This window comes from Moschus berezovskii, chromosome 2 (assembly GCF_049115385.1).
Source record: "Moschus berezovskii isolate FMDL1 chromosome 2, NW_MosBer_1.0, whole genome shotgun sequence".
Lineage (NCBI taxonomy): Eukaryota > Metazoa > Chordata > Mammalia > Artiodactyla > Moschidae > Moschus > Moschus berezovskii.
The window spans coordinates 116,812,361-116,830,596 of NC_142461.1; the positions used below are offsets into that span (position 1 = coordinate 116,812,361).

The 18,236-nt window shown below is 38.8% G+C and overlaps 1 protein-coding gene across 2 annotated transcripts in view; it reads right to left on the bottom strand.

Annotated features, from left to right (window-relative positions):
• Window positions 1-15,130, bottom strand: part of GPR155 (G protein-coupled receptor 155) — a 41,454-nt gene extending 26,324 nt beyond the window's left edge. For both annotated transcript variants that reach the window (XM_055398850.2, XM_055398851.2), the window contains exons 1-4: window positions 14,938-15,130; window positions 9,929-10,425; window positions 2,454-2,853; window positions 188-353 (exon numbers count right to left, since the gene is read on the bottom strand). In XM_055398850.2, the coding sequence (XP_055254825.2) occupies window positions 188-353; window positions 2,454-2,853; window positions 9,929-10,394 (1,032 nt within the window). In that variant the 5' untranslated portion in view covers window positions 10,395-10,425; window positions 14,938-15,130. The remainder of the gene's footprint in view (window positions 1-187; window positions 354-2,453; window positions 2,854-9,928; window positions 10,426-14,937) is intronic.
• Window positions 15,131-18,236: the final 3,106 nt, after the last annotated feature.

The following is an 18,236-nucleotide window of genomic DNA, read 5'->3' on the forward strand; positions in this document are numbered from 1 at the left end:
ATGAAAAAATTCATGGCTGAATAAAGATCCCAGATTAAATAACTCTATTGTTACATGATACCTCTTTATTTACAATGAGGCAGTTTCCAGATATCAAATTCTCATAAAAGAATGTAGATTTCTGTGTTTCAAAAATTCATTTTTCTACTAACCAAACAATCAAACTTAGCAAGTAATATATACATACAATCTCTACTTCCATGTTGAACTGTGTTGCAAAGATAGCCACTCCGGGTGCTACAGGAAAGACACCATACAAAAATGCATAATTTGATAAACTTGTGTGGTTTACTACACTGTCATCCTTGTCCAAGAGTTCCACCATTTCTCTGCACAGAAGTGGCAGCACCAGGCTGAAGAGACAAGAAATGCATCATTTGCTTGATATCAAAGCATGCTGGTCCCCAAGTAATAAATTGCTCTAGTGAATTTGGCATTAGGTTATTCTTCTGCCCAGAAGGTATCATTTTATTGAAAGATTCAAATATTCAACTTGGAGCTACTTAAAGTAAAATAATATTCTTTAAACATCAGGAATTAGGAGGAAAATAAACAGATTTTTTTTGTGTGTTTTTCTTGCAAAAAATTGGTGAAACCTTGCAATTATACTGCTGTTCCTTGCTTTCCATATTAGTTCATTGCAATGTTAAAAAAAAGACTCACAATCTGAGTAAACCTGTTTAAAAGAAAATTACTAAACATTTTTTTTTGGGAAAAAAAAACAGCTGACCCTTATTATGATCGGGGTTTTAAATGGTTCAGGTAATAACAATGCTACTAAGTAGATTCTAAAAGGCAGTAGAGAAATAGGTATCTTACAATTAGTTTTTTATCTTTGTAAAGAAAAAAGGTTTGGCAAAGGGAATTGTAAATAAATAAAAATAACTGAGGTAGAGCAGAAGCTAGTTAAATTCAAATCTGGTAAAGAGTCAATTATGAAACAATTCCTCCAGGATTCCATAGAAAGAGCATATCAAAAGTAGTGAATTAAAGGTGCTTTCCTTTAAGAAGAACAAAACCAAGGTTAATATTGTCACAGCAGCACCTACAGAGATGCTCTCTGATGGGAGTCAAGAACCACTTTTATGTATTTCTATAATTAAAAGAAGAAATTATGTAATAGATATCATAGAACCAGAAAAAAAATTTTTAATGAGAATATTTAAATATTTATAAGTATTGGTTGGTAATCACTGTCATTGTCAGAACCGTATTTACTATTGTGGCAAAACTCAATATTACTTTATTTCCAAGAGCATAACACCACTATAAATAATCTTCAGAATTTATATTCATTTTTATTATTTTGAAAATATAGATACTATTTCATATTGCACAGTTCTCATGAATTTAATTGTCTACTGCTGCTGCTGCTGCTAAGTCACTTCAGTCGTGTTCGACTCTGTGTGACCCCATAGACGGAAGCCCACCAGGCTACCCCATCCCTGGGATTCTCCAGGCAAGAACACTGGAGTGGGTTGCCATTTCCTTCTCCAATGTGTGAAAGTGAAGAGTGAAAGTGAAGTTGCTCAGTCGTGTCCGACCCTTAGCGACCCCACGGACTGCAGCCTACCAGGCTCCTCCATCCATGGGATTTTCTAGGCAAGAGTACTGGAGTGGCTTGCCATTGCCTTCTCCAGAGGGGCTAAATTCAATAGTTAAATATGCTGCAAGTGCCTTGGGATCATCTCATAATAAAATTATATCACCTACACCAGGAAGTATAACTCCATGGCTAAAGAGCTAAAGAGGCTGAAGAACTATTAACTAAGGAGCTAAGAACTTTTCATTTGCAGGTTAGGATCAGATGGTTGATAATAATCAACACTACTGACTTATCCATATTTAGAAAATTTAACCACCTTCAGAATTTTAGAATATTTCCCCTAAATTCATGAAATAAAGTTGTATGTTCAAAATTATTGCTTTCCTCATAGCCAAATCCCCATGTTCAGATCCCTGTGTTCAGCTACTTGGTCTTTTTATCATCTGCTCTGGAGAAGGAAATGGCAACCCACTCCAGTATTCTTGCCTGGACAATCCCGTGGACGGAGGAATCTGGTAGGCTACAGTCCATGGGATCACAAAGAGTCGGATATGACTGAATGACTTCACTTTCATAGCCAATAGGATTTTAATAGATTTAGAATACTCAGAAATCCTGAAAAATTCCCTTAAAGCTATGATCAAACTAGGACCTTGGAAGGTATTAGGTAAAATTACATAAAAGCTGAAGGGAAACCATAGTCTTTCTCCTTTAACAGTAAACTGGAGAAAAACACATGCACAGAAATGACTTTCCACAATTACCAATATCACATTTTCTTTTAAAATCATTCAATTAGGAGGGATTACTATTTTTGAACTATTTAAAGGAGAAAATTCCAACAAATTGGCTAAATAAAGTAAGGCTTTCACAAAGTATAATCTGCAAGTAAATAAGTGAAACTTACAGTTTAGCTGTGATGAGAAGAATTAGCACAACAAATGCTGACTTCTTTAGTTTCTTTATTTTTCCTACCATTGTAAGACCAAGATAAAATAGAGCTGATCCAGAAAAAGAATTTGCAAGTCCATCAAGAAAATTTTCCATATATTCAGGGACCTTTTGATCAAGAATAAAATTGAAGGCAATGCCAATGAAGACCATAAATACTATTGGGTTCTGTAACACACGCAAAAGTCCAAGTCCCAAAATTTTCACTTTGTTTTGAGAAGCATTCTGAGTGTCTTTCCATTTCTGAATTTCACAGAAGATAAATCCTATAGGGTTTAACATCATCAGAGATATTGGTGCCACTAAATAAATGTACTGGAGATATTCTGGGTATGTTGTTTGATATAAAGCTTCAACTGCAAAATACAAATTAAAATTGATTTAAAAATGACCAGCACAGAAATATATTAATAAATTATGTACATAATATGTTCCTTGCTTAATTACAACATATTGTACATTAATCTAAACAGTGTAGAATGACTTCATTAGCTTAGTTTTGGAAAAATATACTTTAGTAAAGCTGAAAAGGAAGAAAAACACACTATATTAAATGACATAGTTTATAAAGTGATAATCAACTTTAAAAAATTTTTAGTTAAACTCACTAATTTTTACTATGTAGAGGCTAAGACTAGTCTCAAGAAAGGGGCAGAATTGTACAGTTCTTAAAACAGTTTAAAGTTAAAATCTACTAACCAAACGTTTAAGTAGTCATAGCACCAAGGTGGCTGTTGGTTCTCTTGAGAGGGAAGTTTCATTGAAGTGATGAGGCAGAAATCAGAGGACAGAGGAGAAAAATGGAGAAATGGAGGAGACAACAGACTGAAAAATGAGGGCTGATGTGATGGAGTCCAAGCTCTACAGGAAAGGTAGCAAAGACAGGACATGGCTCACAGATAAAAAGCAGAGGGGTCAGAGACTGGAGGCTCCTGTGAAGTCCAAGAAGTAGTGTAGTTGGAAATTTAGGAGATCACAGCAAGTCGGATAGTGAGCTATTGAGTTTAGTGTTTTCCCAGATGGCTAGGTCCAGGATGTGGCTATGGGAGTTGGCGGCTAAAATGGAGTAGAGGAAAACATAATTGAAGGTGAGGAGGTCAGGGAACTGAGAGGGCAGAGAACTTGGTGGGTAGCTCACATGTCAAACAAGATAATGGCAAAACTTGGGAGCAGAGATGATGACAGAGAGCCAGATATTGGTCTTCAGTGAATGAGTGACAAGAATGAGGTCTGCAGGTGATAACAATGAGGATGAGTGGTCTAGCAGGCAGCAGGAACCTCAAAGAAGCAGTTTGCACAGAAGAGCAGAGAATAATGTATACACAGTGGCTATGAGGATGCCAGTCCTGCCTACTCGCTGCTCACGTGGTATGAAGGTGATGACAAAATGAACAGCCTACACTGGAGAGGAATGAACGCCTTCAGGAAGGAAGACCAGTGAAGGTGCTGAAGAATCAGAGATGGTAAAGTGGACCCAAGAAACGTTTCGAAGGGGGATACAGTAATGTCATGTCAACGTACATTTAATGCAAATTCAACTACGCTTTCTTAGGAAAACAAAAGCTTCAATTTTCTTTTTCATACAGCATGTCCTCAGGTACAAACTAATTATTCACTGAAGAACGTCTGAGAAAGAATCTGGCTTTTAGACTTAAGAAAAATGGTACAATATACATGGAAAATGTGTGCTGTATTTTGTGGGTGATTTGAGGATTTTTCAGGGGTTCAATTGTACATGATGACTTTAGAATCTAACCACTGTATAAGATGAGTCTCCTTGATCCGTGTGAGGGTTGGTGGCCTGGTCTCGGCTTGATCAGCACAACTTAAAGCCTTGCAGCTAGCAAACTGATCTCGAGGCACATTTTTGGCAATGAGTTCTGAAATTATTCAACCTAATATATAAAAAGGTTGATTCATAAATGATTTTCAAGTTGAGAGAGATAAAAAAGAGAACAGCCACAATCACTCACAATCACTTGCTTCATAAGAGAGGCAATCATGTGAGAAAATGTAAAAGATTAGGCTTCTCAATTTACATGAAGATAAAGTGACACAGGTAGGAAAATATATTTGTTTACGTACTCAGGATACATAAGTTCAGTTAATGTCAAGCACATGTCCCATTAGTTATGTAACTGGGTTATATAACCTTTAAAAGATCCTGTTCTCATTAGCTAAAACCTACTTTTTCTAAGATTCAATTCCCCTTTTCTCAGCGAAGCACATAGAGGTCTCCAATATCTCTGAAATGCAGTTGTTAAACAAAACACATTGGATTACCTAAAATTTCAGATTCTTTCCACTGATTTACAAATTAGATATACTAGCTCTGTAACTCAGTGGTTTTCTTTCATGTTTCTGAAGTTTCACCTTTTAAGTTAAAAAAAAATAAAAGCAGTACTTTTGATAACTATTTCTAGTTAGCTATAGTTTTGATTAGATAGTCTAACTCAAAGAGAAACCTTCCTACCCCACCCCCAATTTTTAAAATAGAGTATATTTTAGAAAAGGCTTGTGTTTTCAATCTCAGCTTAAGAATTTCCACAAGTAGCCAAAATAAAATTCATAAGGTTTTTCCTTTGAGAATGTAAAAGCACACAAGGTCCCTTAAGTTAATGCATTTTTTTTTAAACCAGAAATGTACTTTCCTGGTACAGTAGCACTTAATCACCATCACATAATGGACTTCAGGTTGTTTTAAAAGTTCAAAGCAAATATGAGCTACAGTCTATTATCTAGGTCTAGCCAATCAGCAAATACTTTCTTCTTTTGCATGATCTTTTGTATTTGATTCCTACATGGAATCTTGATTCCTGCTACTCCCACTAGTTAAAAATCTCAAAACTGGACTTCCATGACTTCGCCTTCCAATGCAGGGAGGGTGGGTTCAACTCCTGCTCAGGGAGCTAGGATCCCACAGGCCTCGTGGCTAAAAAACAAAACATAAAGCTGAAGTAATACTGTAACAAATTGAACAAAGACTTTAAAAATGACCCACATCAAAAACAAAGTCTCAAAGTCGGGTTGCCTACTGTTTGCCAAGCTACAGTCCTCTGTCTTTTCTTGACCGTCCCCTTCATCCATTTTATTCTCTATTGATAATGTAACCTAAATCTTAAATTTCAAAAATCAAGATCTCCCCACAGCTCTCCCCACCCACAAGACCATATGTAAAATCTTTCTTTTGACATTCACTGTCCAGTCACCACAGTTGCTTCCTTATTTATCCAGCTCATCTTTCACTATACCTTAGTGTAAATCCTCCATCAGCCAATTTATATCATTGTTATACTGGATAAACACCAGGCTCATAATTACTAGTTCTATATGCTGATCATTATCCCCCAACATCTTGAGGTCTCTTCCTTCTTACCCAAATCTTGCCTACTATTGAAGGCCTGTCTCAGGTACCATTTCTTCCACCACGTCTTCAGTCTGTATCATGGATATCCCCTTCCCTGGATGGCTCTGGTACCTTGTTTGATATCAGGGCCACCTCAACAAACTCTGAGTTCCCTGAAGGCATCATTTTATAACCCCTAGTCCCAGCAGAGCGCTAAGCAAATCTGAAAATACTTGCTGAATGGAATTAACATATCAGTGAATGTCAAAGGTTTCAGACAGACTATAAATGTATTTTGTAACATAGCAATTTATACCTAATTGTTATCCATGAACCCATTTCTTTTTATATCCAATGTTTTTCTTTTTTCATATTCTGAATATTTATAAAACAGGTTACTATTGGGATATTTTAAGTCAGTTGAACAGGTATATGACGGCAAAAGAAATACAGTCTAGTGGGAAAGCAAAAACTGGGGGTAAATCCCTGTTAAATTACTAGAATAGGGTTCAATATGGGAATTACAGTCCATTCTGTCATTCCTTTGCATAATGACTTAGCATTTCATCTTCATCTATAAATGGGCAGCTCTATTCATTACCAATCTGAATAGTTTTTGAAATCTGAAAAAAATGAAATTCAGTGACCCACATTAACAAATTAGATTTATAATCATTATATCAACTATTAAGTGCTAATTAATACTTAAAAATAAGGCTCTTGGGGGAGGGGAGAATCCCACTATGAGGAATTATTATATAGCCTTGAAGAACTAAGAGACAAAATTAGCCACCCACTGTGCCTCCCATTTTGATTCCTGCAGGGTTTCAGTCCCTAGCAAATAACACAAAGACCCAGACAAGATCATTCTATTATTTAATGGCTTATAGTTAAATGCTTCATTTCCTTTCTGTTTACAGCTCAAGCATTAGAGCATAATTATGATTAGTCGGGGTGCTTATGCTATCAGCATTGTTTGAAGAATAAATTATAGGACTTAACTAGCCCCATTAGTATCTTTTAATGACAGAGGCAGGGAACCATTCTGATTTGCTGAGATCAACATTTCACCTCGGTAGATTCCTGGTTTCTTCTCATACTCAGATTTCTTAAAGTACCTTTGAAAATAATTTTTTCTTAAAATAGCAAGCTTCCTTTTTTAGTCTGCAATAATGCAATGTAGTATTCTGTCACTTGAGTACAGATAAATCATTTTGATGAAGTTTTATAGACCTTTATAACTGTCATAGAGAAAAAGGAAACATGACTCTCCTTTGTCTTTAATCATTAACTTATCCCTCTTCTGCTGCTGCTGCTGCTGCTAAGTCACTTCAGTCGTGTCCGACTCTGTACGACCCCATAGACGGCTGCCCATCAGGCTCCACCATCCCTGGGATTCTCCAGGCAAGAACACTGGAGTGGGTTGCCATTTCCTTCTTCAATGCACGAAAGTGAAAAGTGAAAGTGAAGTCGCTCAGTCGTGTCTGACTCTTAGCGACCCCATGGACTGCAGCCTACCAGGCTCCTCCGTCCATGGGATTTTCCAGGCAAGAGTACTGGAGTAGGGTGCCATTGCCTTCTCCGCTCTTCTTCTGAGTAACCTGTAAATTGGACCAATTTTGCAGATCAAATGCAGTCTTACAAAGGACATTTCCTTTAAGCTGTGATGCTTATCTGTGAACAAGAGTGGGAATTCTTGGGAGCAATCATGTAACAAACAAAAGAATGGTCTTCTCTCTAGAGACAGTCTTCTCTGTTCACCCTAAGCATGGCCACAAGGCAGATGAGCATAAACAGAAATAATAAATAATCTCATCAGAGCAAATACATGGCCCTACAGTTCTGTACCACATCTTCCAATCTGCAGATATATGAGAAAACATTTACTATCTATACTGTTTATTTCTAGTAAAGTTATTGTCTACAACCTAATGTTATAAGAGCTCTTATATTGTGATTTAAAAACAACAATAAAAACAAAAATTACAACTCAAAATATGCAAGTATAATCATCAGGGAAATTGGGCTAGCACACATGATTATTTCTGGATTCACTGATTTAGTATGGGACATGAGAGAAGCAGCAATGAAAATGGTTGACTGTATTTTTTAAATGGAGATTCTGCCTCAATATGACAATGAATAAACTCATCTAATAGGTCTTTTGCTACTGCTACTCATTTTATGAATTATTTTGAATAATGTAAAGATAAAGAAAAACTTTGATTCTATCTGAAAATAATGTATTACAAGGGCTAGTTGGGCCTTCTAATGATTTGAAGGGCATGTTATATAACTGTGTGACATAGAAGAACACCCAGGATTTAAATCTAGTCACCTGTTAGCTGTGTGACCTGGGGTAAGACAATTAAATCTCTGTAAGTCTGCCTCCTTATTTGAAAATGAGGATAATAACATCTGCCCTACCTCAAATGAGATAAGTATATAAGTACTTTTAGAAAGTTACAAATATTACTTCTATTTAATTATGGGCTTACTACTCCATGACGGCATGAAACTTATGGTTCATGTCTAAATTAAGATATAGCACTATTATTTAACACTATGATACTTAGCCATTTCTAAAGTCCTTCCTTATACCATAAATACCTTGACAAACATACATTATTAATGCTCCTGAAGAGATGGACAACACATTAACTTCTTGCTCTTTTATTTCCAAAGTCTTTATTTAAATGCTTGGTTCAGCCTTAATTTTAAAATTCATTAACCTTCAAGGAACACCTATCTCGTTTCTGACTACTTACAGCTCAGTTATCTAACAGCCTCGTTTTTTCTCTTTCATAATCTCCAGCTTTACTCAGAGTGATTTAATTTCTTAGGTAAATCTCTATTTCTGGTGAGTGTGAGAAGGAGGAAAATTATAAACAATATAGTCCTCCAGAATCCTTTCAGTGCCAGAGGTGAAATAACTTTTCTGGAGGAGGGACAGTTAAAAAGTAAGAAATTTGAAAGTTAATGGCAGATTTCAATCGTTCATTTCATTAAGTTTCATTTAGTTTCTGCCCAGAAGATATATCGCCAGAGAGGCCTTCACTGACCCTACCTCCCACCTCAAATAGCACCTCCTTATAAAATAACGCTACTTTATTTTTATGGCCCTTGTAATTACCTGATATTATTTTTATTTTCCCATTAAAATGTAAATTCAATATGTATAAGAACTTTGTTCACAAGGATACTCCCAGCAGCTAGCATAGTCATTGGTGCTAACAGGCTTCTATCAATAAATGAAGGAAAAAATGAATGACTATATCCATAATATTCAGATCCCTACATTATGATAAATGATCAAAGCACAACATAAACTTTAACATAAAGAATATTAAGTTATTAAGTATACATTTTCTTGGTGGCAGTTTGGAAAATAGAATATGTTTCTAAGATATCTAAACATTCCCAGTTGGTATGTTTACTATTTCATTAGGAAACATACACATGGAAACATACAATTAGGCTGTTTAAAGAGTTGGAAATTTAAAGAAGGAAAAGTTGGAAAGGTTAAAAACAAACAAACAAAAAAAACCACATCATTTTGTTCTTAAACAAGAAATTAACTTCAACAAAAGTATACAGATACTTTGAATGACAAATTCAATAACAGGCATTAATGTAAAGTAACATACACTCTAAATGGTAAGAAAAATAAGGAAGGGAAAAAGTCGCTCATAAATTTCCGCTGCTAACACCTAATAATGGCTGTTTTTAAACAAGTGTATGCCTATGCTTTTTACATAATGTAAATCAGAAAATGATCTCCTCTGGAAATTAAACTTTCTTTCATATGTGACTATGGGGAAGAAAAAGAATACTATTAGAAAGAGTTTATTGGATACGACCATTTATTTTAAGTAGATGTTTGAAGGTGCCTCAAACTCTGAAAAAATATATAATCCAACTAACTTAAGACATATTTAAGAAAAAACACGAAAGATTTCTTAGATACAAGAATGAGGTATAAATCACTAACACATAGTTAAAAGATTCAAGTTAAAGGCTTATATTTTATTACCTCCTAAAACACCTGAAATTTTTTAAAACTTAAAAAATAAGAAATAACTTACCTATAGGATATCCCAATGCAAAGTCATTACTTTGTGTAGCAAAAATAGGAAATAATCCAGCTTTGCTAAATCGACTATCGGGACTGGCAACCAATAACGTTAATACACATACAACGAAAAATACGGAAGCTTTGGCAATTAAGATACTATATAGAAAAGACCAATCCACATTAGAAAAATTAAGTACAACCATGTTTTTGAATAGCAAAGCTGGAAGTGCAAATCTGGAGACAAAATTTCCCAGTCCTTTTGCCTGTGTTGATGTTATAACATTGGCCCTTCCTGCTATGTAGCCACAAAGGACTATGCCAAAGCATTCTAGTAAGGCTGGAAAAAGCCTTGTTATTGACATTGAAGGTGGGTCATTAGTGGAATTAAATCCATGTATAACTGGTGAGGACAAACTCTTGGTCATATTGACTGCAAGGGTTAAGTTCTTGGCAGGTATATCGGAAAAAGAATTCATTTTCTTTCACCTTCCAACTCCAACCAGAGCTCTGAAAAGAAAGGAAGAAAGATTCAGTGTGAAATCAACAAGAAGAATTCTAGTTGAAAGGATACACTGGCAAACCTAAATTTATTAAATGGCCAAATAAATACACAAAATTTTTTTCAACTACCATCAGAGAAAAATACAATGAAGAAAAAAAAAAAGGTGGGAATGTCCGCTAACAGCAACCTCTTGACTCTCATGGGTGGGTCAGCTCAAAATATTTATGTCCTATATTCAGTATCAGATATGAGTAAAATAACGTCCACAAATATCACAGCTGCAGTGATGCCCTGTGGTTCTCTCCAGTGATCCACACTCAAGCTCTGCCTGGTGGATGAGAGCAGAGACACTCAGAGTCTCTGCTGAGTGTCCACTGCAGCCAAATTGTCCAGAAATTTCAGAAGTTCTCAGGGCTACATCAAGGGGTCACAATGGATAGGAAGGTCTTCTCCAGCCTGCAGAAGGTCTTGAATATAGGACAGGAAAAAGAATATAATAAAATATCACTAATTAACTTTGAACCAGTAACTTCTGTGCCCCACTTTCCTCATGTGTGAAATGGCAATAATAGGACCTACCTCATAGGAACTTGATATTATTCAATATCAAATCCTTATAAACACATCTGTTACAAATAAACCACTTAACAAAAGTTAAATATAACTTTTGGTGGCATATAAGAGAGAGAATGAGAGAAAAAATTATGGCACCCCACCTACCTACTCTTAGTTCCTTTTACACTAGAAACATATATTGGCTGTCTTGAATGCTCCACAGTGGCACTGAATGTGCCCTTGAACACCACAGGGACTTTGCACATGCAGTTCACTCTAAAATATTCTCTTCCCTAACCACCTACCATTTTCCACATAACAACTACCCATCCTTTGAATTGTATGCAAATCAATTCAGGAGTTGTTTGTATCAGGTAAGGCTTACTCCTTGGAAGGAAAGTTATGACCAACCTAGATAGTATATTAAAAAGCAGAGATACTACTTTGCCAACCAAGGTCCGTCTAGTCAAGGCTATGGTTTTTCCCATGGTCATGTATGGATGTGAGAGTTGGACTGTGAAGAAAGCTGATCGCTGAAGAATTGATGCTTTTGAACTGTGGTGCTGGAGAAGACTCTTGAGAGTCCCTTGGACTGCAAGGAGATCAAACCAGTCCATCCTAAAGGAGATCAATCTTGGGTGTTCATTGGAAGGACTGATGCTAAAGCTGAAACTGCAATATTTTGGCCACCTCATGCGAAGAGTTGACTCACTGGAAAAGACTCTGATGCTGGGAGGGACTGGGGGCAGGAGGAGAAGGGGACGGCAGAGAATGAGATGGCTGGATGGCATCACCGACTCGATGGACATGAGTTTGAGTGAACTCCGGGAGTTGGTGATGGACAGGGAGGCCTGGCGTGCTGTGATTCATGGGGTCGCAGAGAGTCGGACACGACTGAGCAACTGAACTGATCTGAACTGAACTGAAGGCTCCTCTAACACCATACCCAGGCAAGGAGCCTTTCTCAAGTAGAATCATGTTCCGTAACTTTAGGCCACTTTTCCCAGTTTATTAGACTATGCATTAGAGTGACTATGTGATTTATATCTGTCTCCTTCACTGGACATTAAGTGCCATAGAAGCAAGGACTGTGCATGCTTTTGTTTCTTCCTAATGCCGAGCACAGTGCCTGGAGATTAATGCACAGAGGAGATTAAGAGACTAAAACAATTATCTGCTCTTGTATAAACCCTTCGCTCTTAGGTGGATCAATGTTCTCTCTTAGGAACGATCTACTTCATGGACAGAATCTTGTTTTTCTCTGAATGCTAAGTATTCTAAGTTTTTCACTATATATAGCAACAGGCCCAAGACCACAAAATGTACTCTAAAATGTCCTAAAGCTGTTGATACAATGTTAAAGAACACAAAATGTCTTGTAAAATGTTCAAAAGATGTTCAGAAAATGCTAAAGCAAGGAAAACTTGATGTTAACATGACAATACTGAGCAGACTTCCCTCCTGCTGCCAGGGACACAATGAACATTAGATTTGAACAACTCTGCAACTAATCAGCTTTTATTAGTAACTAGAAGTTAATACAGAGACCACTGCCCATTCCTAAGTGATTATTATGGGTAAACCATCCAAAGTAACCTTATATAACATAACAAGTAAAACAGCTTATGCTTCCTGAAATGTACAATGCCCAGGGTTAAATTCTCAAACACCCACAAAACATTAAGGACTCAGATGGCAGGCCAGAAACCAACAACAAGTGATCCAAGGGGGTGTGGATGAGATAATTTTCTCTGTGCTACCCTAGTATAAGCTGAACCCATTTAAAAACATTACGTTTAAATCTGGATCAGGACGAGTTATTTTCCTACTAGGATTAGATAGGAGTGGTCAATATACACAAAACCTGTAATACTCACACATACTTGAAGTCTACCAAATAAGCGTCAGATTATATCCTGGGAAAGCTACTGATTGGTACAGGTAGTCATAACTGAAGTAAGGAGCTGATAAATGAACTGAAGTGTTAAACATTCAGAGCCCCTGAAAGATGTGGATTTGAAAAAATAGTGCTAAGATTAAAGTGATAAACTACTACAGTCTTCTGTTATTTTTTTAAAGTTCCCTATATTTCTTTGCCTGGACTATTATAACTTACACTTCTCACTGCCCCTTATTTGTACCAACCACACTTGCATGTCAATTTATTCCAACAATTCTTAAACCAACAGTTTTAAGTAAATTTGCAGTTGTTCAGTGAAAAGAGTCAAATGGCCTGAACCCAATTTGGGGCCCATCGTTGATCAACTCCTTGGGCAACTAAGCCTGTCTGCACTTCAGCTTCTTCAACTGTAAAATGAGTGTAAAAATCTCCTTAGACGGATATTGTGAGGACTGAAGATTTTATACACACCTTATTATAGTAGCTTTTCATAAAGTAGACTTTCAAGAAATGGTAATAACTGCTATTGGGAGTTGTGTGTCCTAATAATAACCAGAATGGTACTAAATTAAGTACAATTAATTGTTCTATGCCAATTCTTCAAACATACTTGGTATTAAGGAGCCTCCAACTAAAACACAGGGATGGGATAGATTGTAAGGTTATCAGTTTTTGTTTTATACCAAACAACTAACGGGAGTGCAATTCAAAAATTTAGTTTGATCTTAACTTTGTTAGTTGTTAACAGGGAAGGGAAAGTTCTTTAGTTTGCCCTAGGTGATGGTCAAATAGCTGTAGCAATGTCCAGGTTTAACTTTCAGTCAAAAACTAAGAGAAAAACTTTGGAAAGTAATCTTCCCTTTCCCATGAAGCTTCTTTTAATGTTCCTTGATATCATAAAAGCAATTTTATGCTAATTGAGGGGCAATCAAAATAACCAAAAAGGACTTAGAAAGCTTGATGTCATCTTTTTTTTTTCCAATAGGAAGAAAATAAACTTCCTAAAGCATTCTTTTAAAATAAACAGGAGCCACAGCAATGGAAATATTTTTTAAAAGTTGCATCCAGTCTTTTCATCTCATTAAAAACAATGCTTGTTAAAGAACAAAAAGTTGGCTCGTCACAGTAAAAGACCACTCACTGGAACGGGAGCAGACAAATGCTATACCCTAGCCACTTATGGTCACTCATGGTTTAGATAACAAGGAGGAACCACTGACCCTGTAAACTGCTATTAAGTGAAAATCGGTAGGAGGGTTCTGGCTGATTTCAAAGAGAAAGCTTTAAAACCTTAGGCTGTCTATTTCTCAAACACCTACTATCCTTTATCCGGTGGGAAAAACATAATACAGTGTTGTACCATTCAAGCACTTTCCGATATCAACAGTCACACCATCCACCCACTCCCACCTACTTGCAGGGGACCAAATGTCCTCCCTAGAGACCCAGGGTGGGGAGGGCTGAGCGCTGCCTCTTGCCTTGTCGGCGGGGGCTGACTTTGGCCCTCTAAGATAAGGATGTAGAGAATCCCTAACCAAACAGGCCGCCCAAAGGACAGCTGCCACCCAATGCCTGGGAAGGCAGCAGTGGAAGTGTTCGGCACCTAGGATAAAAAGTTGGACGCTCAGCTTTCCCGGGGCACAGTAGTCATAATACAAGGCAAGTGAAATGCTCCTAAAAGGGGTAGACAATTTGGTGGAACGCTCCAGGTACCTGGGCACAAGCTCCCAGGATGGCATTCGCTGAGGCCACCCCCCAGAATAAGGGGAAGAGTCTGAGAACGATACGGTGGACGCACGCACAGTGAGGCGCTCCTCAAACTGGGGGATGGCAGATCTGTCACGAAAGGGGACAAGCCGCCCCTTCCCCTGCCTAGGTCTTCCCGGGTGGACCGCACGTCCTAAAGGCGGGCGCTGCGGGGCACAGGCGGGCAGGCGCACGCAGCGGACTGCGGGCCTAGGCGCTGCCGACCGGCTCAGACTCGAGGAGCGAGAGCTGGGGCACCAGGGGCCCGCAAGGGAGCCGGGACCGCGCAGGTCGGCGCCCCAGGGGCCCATCTCACCTGCTATGTCTGCAGCCCCGGGGCCGCGGGAGAAGGGAGTCGATGCTCGAGGTGGACCAAGCAGGGAGGAAATCACCGTCATTTCCCACCCCCAGCCCTCCTAGCAGAGAGCTGCCGGCTGCCGGGGTCAGGCTGCAGCAACTCAGGCACGTTCCGAGAAAGTGAGGGGCTAGTAAGCCGGGACCAGGTCAACTCCTCCCCGTGCCGCCCGGCCCCGCCCTCCATTAAGCCCCGCCCCCGGCCCGGGGAACCCCGGAGCCGTGCGGGCGCCGGCCCCGCCCCTTCGCCCCGCCCCCGTCCGCCGAGAGGCGGAGGCCCAGGGTCCTCAAGCACGTCCCCTCCCCCCCGCGCTCCTCTCCCAACGCCTACTGCTAGCCGCTAGACGCCGGCGGCAGGACTTCCGGCCGCGGGGCTCCCGCAAAATGGCGGCAGGTGTGAGGACTTTGTGGTTTCTCTCTTCCCCCTAAATTCAGGTGCAGAAGCCTCTTGTCTTTCCGCCTAACCCCATCCTCGTGGGGTCGGCCGAGTCCTCTCTCGATTAGCCTAGGCGTTTTTATAGTGCAGTTTAAAAACAAGGTCTTAAAGAGAATCGTGGGTCAGACTCCTGCCTTTCACCTTTCCCAAGGCACTATGACTTTGACCTTCCTCGATCAGAGACTAAAATGTGAAGCTTTTTCTTCTGTTTGGTGGTGGTGGTTTGTCGTGTCTGACTTTTGTGATCCCATGGACTGTAGCCTGCCAGGCTCCTCTGGCCATGGGAGTCTCCAGGCGAGAACACTGGAGTGGGTTGCTATTTCCTTCTCCAGAGGATTTTCCGGACCCAGGAATTGAACTCGGGTTTCCTGTATAGCAGGCAGATTCTTTGCCGACTGAGCCATGTTGTGTTTGGTTTAATAAATAAGCACCCAGTCGCTGACTGCTTGTGTTTCTATTGTGGGTGGAACCATGCATATCCCCTCAGTGTACTGAGAGGAAACTGATTGTATTTGTGGAAAGCTTAACAGAGCAGGAACTGAAGATACAGGAAAATGATGCATTCTGCCCTCTTCTCATTTCACCCTTGTTCTCTATCTTAACTTTTAACAGCCCTTCCTGTTTGCCTTGAACCTGGCTACTTTTTTAAAAAATCTGACTGTATCTCAAAGCTGAAAGGATTTGTTTAGAAAGTTTGGAGATGAATTCAATGGAATATTTATTGAGCTTTGACTTTTGGTGAAAAACTGGAAGATAGGCCTGGACGTGAAAGGTAGGGTGAAACTCTAGGAAGTTTATTAGGTTAGCCTTGGAGTTTGGACCATATCCTTTGACCACAATAAAACCATTAATTTTTTTTTCCCATGAGAACATGTCTTCGTGATTACAATAATTTTGGATATGCAATCTGGAAGCTTTCCCAAGGTTAGTTGAAAGACAAAGCAAGAAAAACAGATGACTTTGGGGAAAAAAAACCAGCCAAGAGGAAATAAAAATGAACTCTGGGGTGGTGGTAATGAAAAGAATGGAAAAGGCCTGAGATATATTATGAAAGAACAGTTGGGAGTGGATTACTGATAGGGCTAAGAGAAGGAAGGAGATAATGAACCTAGGTATTTGCTCATCCATTACAATAAAGAAAGTGAAGAAGAACTAAAGAGCCTCTTGATGAAAGTGGAGAATGAAAAAGTTGGCTTAAAGGTCAACATTCAGAAAACAAAGATCATGGCATCCGGTCCCATCATTTCATGGAAAATAGATGGGGAAACAGTGGGAGACTTTTTTGGGGGGTGTTCCAAACTCACTGCAGATGGTGACTGCAGCCATGAAATTAAAGGCACTTACTCCTTGGAAGAGAAGTTATGACCAACCTAGATAGCATATTAAAAAGCAGAGACATTTTAGCCAACAAAGGTACATCTAGTCAAGGCTATGGCTTTTCCAGTGGTCATGTATGGATGTGAGAGTTGGACTATAAAGAAAGCTGAACGCCGAAGAATTGATGCTTTTGAACTGTGGTGTTGGAGAAGACTCCAGTCCCTTGGACTGCAAGGAGATCCAACCAGTCCATCCTAAAGGAAATCAGTCCTGAATATTCATTGAAAGGACTGATGTTGAAGCTGAAACTCCAATACTTTGGCCACCTGATGTGAAGAGCTGACTTAATTGAAAACACCTGATGCTGGGAAAGATTGAAGGTGGGAGGAGAAGGGGATGACAGAGGATGAGATGGTTGGATAGCATCACTGACTCAATGGACATGAGTTTAAGTGAACTCCGGGAGTTGGTGATGGACAGGGAGGCCTGGTATGCTACAGTCCATGGGGTTGCAAAGAGTCAGACACGACTGAGCGACTGAACTACAATAAAGTAAAGGAATCAAAGTAGGGAAACTCTTAATACCCTTACTAGTTCTAAGGCTCCACCCTTTCCTATCATTCTGTTATCTGAAGATGAAGAAATGTTTCAAGTGAGGGAAGTGGTTACAGAAGATAATGAATTTGGTTTTAGGTCTAAAATCTAAAATCTCAAGAAAGTTAGTCTCCTCTCTTGAAAAAGTTATCACCTTCTTCATTTGAGGTCCTGGAGATTGTCATTGGCCTAAGAATAGCCAGCAAGAGAATGGGAATCTACTGCTCACTGTCCTCAGAACTAATTGCTCATGAAAGTATCAGAACCTGTAAGATTGCTAGGAGACACCAGAAGAGAAAACAGAAGCTCAAGACAGAGAAAAAACACAGCCAAAGATGTGGTTTGGAGCTAGCTGCACAGAGTGGACAGGTTTTCCGGTACAAGCAGCTGGCCGGGGGACAATGGCTCTAGGAAAAAAGTGTTTACAGAGATGAAGGACTTCATCAAAAATCATTCTTAGATAAGCATTTACTGATGAATGCCATAAGGTAACTTTCTAATTCCATTATCATGTCTGCTAGTCATTCTGTGAGATGCTGACCTATATGTACTATTAACTGAAAATAGGAAGTGAAAAGCACAACACCTTAGATAACTTCTGTTAACACATATTATAAATGTATCACTTTTTCCTATGCATATAAAAATCAGTAAAGTAAGGTCATACAATACACAATATTTTTCATACACATGATTTTTAGTAACATTTTTCATTTAAAAATATTTAACATTTTTATGCATAAATATAGATTTCTATCATAACTTTCAACACCTATTGAATATTCCCTATTGAAAAGTTGAGCATTATCTTCCTTAAAATTCTTTGGACTTTCTCTCTTTGGACTCTGGACCATCCATAGTGTCTAATCAAAGATGAGTAAAGAAGAAGATAAAATAGTAGAAGTATTCAGAGT